This window comes from Vicia villosa, unplaced genomic scaffold, assembly GCF_029867415.1.
Source record: "Vicia villosa cultivar HV-30 ecotype Madison, WI unplaced genomic scaffold, Vvil1.0 ctg.000585F_1_1, whole genome shotgun sequence".
Classification (NCBI taxonomy): Eukaryota; Viridiplantae; Streptophyta; class Magnoliopsida; order Fabales; family Fabaceae; genus Vicia; species Vicia villosa.
In genome coordinates, this window is record NW_026705267.1 from 816,666 (window position 1) to 821,511 (window position 4,846).

At 38.1% G+C, this 4,846-nt stretch overlaps 2 protein-coding genes across 2 annotated transcripts; both read left to right on the forward strand.

Moving 5' to 3' along the window:
• The first annotated feature begins 220 nt into the window (after positions 1-220).
• On the forward strand, positions 221-977 carry LOC131629602 (uncharacterized). Its single transcript, XM_058900391.1, has one exon. The coding sequence runs from the start codon at positions 277-279 to the stop codon at positions 787-789; it is 513 nt and encodes a 170-aa protein (XP_058756374.1). The 5' UTR covers positions 221-276; the 3' UTR covers positions 790-977.
• Positions 978-1,797: 820 nt separating this feature from the next.
• On the forward strand, positions 1,798-2,879 carry LOC131629601 (NADPH-dependent aldehyde reductase-like protein, chloroplastic). Its single transcript, XM_058900390.1, has one exon. It carries the CDS (start codon positions 1,946-1,948, stop codon positions 2,726-2,728), a length of 783 nt encoding a protein of 260 aa, XP_058756373.1. The 5' UTR covers positions 1,798-1,945; the 3' UTR covers positions 2,729-2,879.
• The last annotated feature ends 1,967 nt before the right edge of the window (positions 2,880-4,846 follow it).

Here is a 4,846-nt window from a genome sequence, read left to right on the forward strand (position 1 = left end):
TGGGTCACATTGCATCCCCTCTCTCTCAACCATATTAGAAAGGAAAAGTAAAAAATTGAAGCCTTCATTTATTTTCCTCACAAGCAAACTGTCTTAAAATTGACAGTGTCTGAAAAACAATGGCATTTGTGAAGTTAATGGGAATTATAAGGGCAATGTCAGAGGTTCACACCTATATAAGAAACCCACTCTTCAGCTTTCAGAGTCATTCATTCATTCACAATCAAGTAGTAACTCAGTAAGTTTATTCAAAGTTCAAACATACCAAAACACAAGATGGCTCTGGTCACCGACGAGATCAAAGCCAAATCAGAGGTATACTATGGAGATGAAATCTGCCAAATCAAGTCCAAGGAACTTCTCAAGGAAATAAGCATGCCCAATGGCCTTTTGCCATTGAAAGACATAGAAGAATGTGGATACCATAGAGAGAGTGGTTTTGTGTGGCTTAAGCAGAAAGCAAGCTATAACCACAAGTTTGTGAAAGTTGATAGGCATGTGATCTATGGTACTGAAGTCACTGCCACTGTTGAGGTTGGTAAGATCAAGAAGCTAACTGGTGTGAAGGTGAAGGAGCTCTTGATTTGGCTTCCTCTTCATGAAATCCTTATGGATGAACCACCTACTGGCAAAATCACCTTCAAGGCTGTTACTGGGCTTTTCAGGACATTCCCTGCCTCAGCTTTTGAGATTGAAGAGGAAGTTAAGGATGTGAAGGAAGAAAACAAAGATCAAGTCAAAGAAACTGCACCTGCCACTGCTGCTCCTGTTGAAGTCAAAGAGGTCTGAATCTGATTCTGAAGTATTCGTATTCATTAAAATAAATTTATTATTATGTTATGTTTCAATACATTGTAATCCTTTCAATTTCTTGCTTTATAGTAATGCTTGTTATGTTTCAGAGTCTTTGATTATGCTGCTCTCATTGAGCTGTTTACTTAAAGACTAAGAATATATAAAATTATTATCATTTATCATGACCTATGATCAAAGTTAATTATAAAATTTATTCTCTTCGTATTTCATTTGAACCATTATAGATTTGAATCCAGCTTAAATTTACCATGCTTTGATACTCAAGCTCCTTGAGCTTAGGGTGAATCCAGCTTAAATTTACCATGCTTTGATACTCAAGCTCCTTGAGCTTAGGGTGAATCCAGCTTAAATTTACCATGCTTTGATACTCAAGCTCCTTGAGCTTAGGGTGAATCCAGCTTAAATTTACCATGCTTTGATACTCAAGCTCCTTGAGCTTAGGGTGAATCCAGCTTAAATTTACCATGCTTTGATACTCAAGCTCCTTGAGCTTAGGGTGAATCCAGCTTAAATTTACCATGCTTTGACTCCCAAATAAAATTAACTCTCCATTCTTTAAAAATAAACATGAAGACATGCTTTAAAAACTTGCATTTAATAAAAGAATGAAAGGAATAATAAAAAGTCCAAAATAAAAACCCAACAAATCATAATCTGATAGTATGAAATGCAAGTTCGGATCAGGTATACAAACAAACAACAATCAAGCCTTATATCGCACTAAGTGAAGTCAGTAACATGGATTAACAATATTAGTAAACCTCGTTAACATTAGCAAATATTGTTTTGACAGACAGTATCAAAATATTGTGCATGAATTTCAGTCAATAATCGTCTTATTGTTCCAAAAGATGGTCACTTTAAAAAATATATATATCGCATTTTTCTTCGCATTTTGTAGTATTTGATAAGTCTACTTCTGGAAGGCTGTAAGAGTAGATGACATATGAGCTTACTCATTTTTATCCATTCAGAGTAGATTACATATGAGCTTACGCAATTTAACCCTGTATATAAAAAAAGAGCCTTCAGAGTCTTTTGTCCAAAGAGTGAATTGCATGATCTATATATATATTTAACCATCTTTATCACATCCATTGCATAATATTCATTCACAACATAAATCGCTATGGCTACTTCACTTCCCCAATCATCACCGCTTCAGGACAGAGTCGCAATCGTCACCGGCTCCTCCCGCGGCATCGGCAAAGACATCGCACTTCACCTCGCTTCACTCGGCGCCAAACTCGTCATCAACTACTCCTCCAACTCAGACCATGCTGACTCAGTCACTGCTCAGATCAACGCAAACCACGCCACTCCACGAGCCATAACCGTCCGCGCCGACGTGTCAGATCCGGAGGCCGTCAAGTCTCTCTTCGACTCCGCTGAAGAAGCCTTCAACTCGCCTGTTCACATACTCGTAGTTTCCGCCGGCATCGCCGACGGAAAGTTACCGAGCATAGCAAACACAACGGTTGAATCCTTCGATCGCATCATGAGCGTGAACGCAAGAGGATCGTTTCTCTGCGCGAAAGAAGCGGCCAACAGGCTAAAACGCGGCGGCGGAGGGAGAATCATACTTCTGACGAGTTCATTAGCAGCAGCTTTTAAGCCAGGTTACGGTGCGTACACAGCGTCAAAGGCGGCGGTGGAAGCCATGACAAAGATTCTAGCGAAGGAGCTGAAGGGGACGGGGATTACCGCGAATTGCGTGGCGCCGGGACCTGTTGCGACGGAGATGTTCTTGGAAGGGAAGACGGAGGAGACGGTGAAGATAATTGCGGAAGGTAATCCGTTTGGTAGAATTGGTGAGACCAAAGATATTTCACCTGTTGTTGGATTTTTAGCAACAGATTCTGCTGAATGGATCAACGGTCAAATTATTCGTGTCAACGGTGGCTATGTTTAGTTCTTCCACGAGTTTGGGTGCCTTGTTATATAAATAAATAGGTGAAGACGATTTCAAAATTCTTGGTTTGGCATATTTTCTTCTTGTTCACTGTACATCAATATTATGAAAGTTTGTAAAAATTTGTTGAATAAAGATGTACTTTTCTTGTCATTCGTATAATCCCAACTTCTTGGCTCATAATTTACATGAATTCAACTTTCGCGGGATTTTTTAAAAAATAATTTATGTGTTTTCTTAACTCTGAGGTTTGGTAACCTTTGATTTGACTGTGGTTGCATCGTTAGGCATAATTTTCATAGGAATATTGGGATTCAATGATATGGATTCAACAAGAAAAATAAGAAACTTGTACATCAAGAGTAATATTTAACACTCCCTCTCAAGTTGGACTATGGATGTCACACAAGCCTAATTTGGACGTGTTGGCAAAGAAAGGTGTTTGATGAAAAGGCTTGGTAAAGGCATATGTAAGGTGATTCGAGCTATTGACTGGTAGAAGAAGAATGAGTTTGTTTTGGATTTTCACTCGAATGACATGTCAATTTATTTCTATATGTTTGCTTCTTTCATGAAAAGTCGGGTTATGTGTCAAGTATATAGTTAATTTGCTATCACAATAGATGAGCTTCTTCAATAAGGCTTGTAGTCATACTTGAGTCACCCATTCTAGGGGGAATATAGAATATGTAGGGTAGAAAAGACCTTTAAAATTTTTTTTAGTGCTTACTTCTTAAGAATAGTATCATCATTGCACCAAATACCACTTGGAAGATGAAGGTAATGGACTTTATTTCTCTTATGCCTGATTATTGTCGTGGTATGAAAAAATTTGGTGTTCTGATCTCTCAAATTAATTCAATCATCTCTAGCCTTTTAATACCAATGAATATCTTATTACGCAAGGATCTCATCATACTCCTGTTGAAGCCCTTGTTGGAGATAAACTAGTCTTGTCGAATCTATTCTCTCCAAAGAGTATTGGATACTCCTGAGTCTCTTCTCAATGTTGTGCTTCCATTTCCTGATAATGACAAAAGCTTCTTTATTAAAAAGGATAGAATTATGTTGCACATTTTTTAGACAAGATACAATGTCATATGGGGATTTCCCTCAAATAGTCTAGATCATATTGGAATATTTCGGGTGAGTGATTCAAGTTGCCTCAAACCTAAAAGAACACGGCCCATGGTCTTGGAAGGGAAGGTCACACCTAAGGAGAATTAGGTTGTGATCAGAATGAAATTTACACAACACCTCAACATATGCATCAGAGAAAGCCATGCGCCAAGCAACATCGACCAAGGCCCTATCCAATTTGAGATAGACCATTTGATTATCAGTACAAGACCTATTCCAAATGAATTTTCCACCAGACATGTCTACTTCAATTAAACTACATTTATCAACGACATTCGACAAAGAAGCTGCCCTAGAATGATTAAAATTATCTCCTTTTTGTTCACTTGGATGAATGATGTCGTAAAAGCCTCCAATTAACATTCAAGTACCATCAATAGTGTTCCTTCGGTCAATATTGTGGAGCCACTAGTCAAGACGAGAATTGTACATGAAACTAGCATAAGTTCTAGTTACATGCAAAGAGGAAGTTCCCAATGATAGCTTGATAGTAATTGTATCCATAAAGACATCGTGCACGACAATTATAATGTTACTACCATTCTGATTTAACACCTAAATTCTCCCGAGTTGACCATGTGCATCCACATGGTAAACACTCACTTATCCAGCTCTGTCCAAGAAGGACATGGTCTTATGAAAACCAATGTGTGTTTCTATAATGATTAAAAATATTGGAGAGTGTTTTCTAATCAAATCCATCACGTGTCTTTCAGCCTTATTATTAGAGGCTCCCCAGATATTCTAGGAAAGAAGAGTGACTTCTTTGAAACCTAACATAATTAATCAAGTAGATAGAGGTGTCAAAGCAAATCTCGGACATGAGACAATTTACTTAACAGGCTCCCATTCAATGGGAGTTTCACGAACAACTTACTCTTCTTGAGTAACACCCTTATCCATATCAAATTGGTTATTTCCATCTGCCTAACTTATTGTCGGTTCAAAATGTGGAATATTGTATTGTGTGATGGTCTC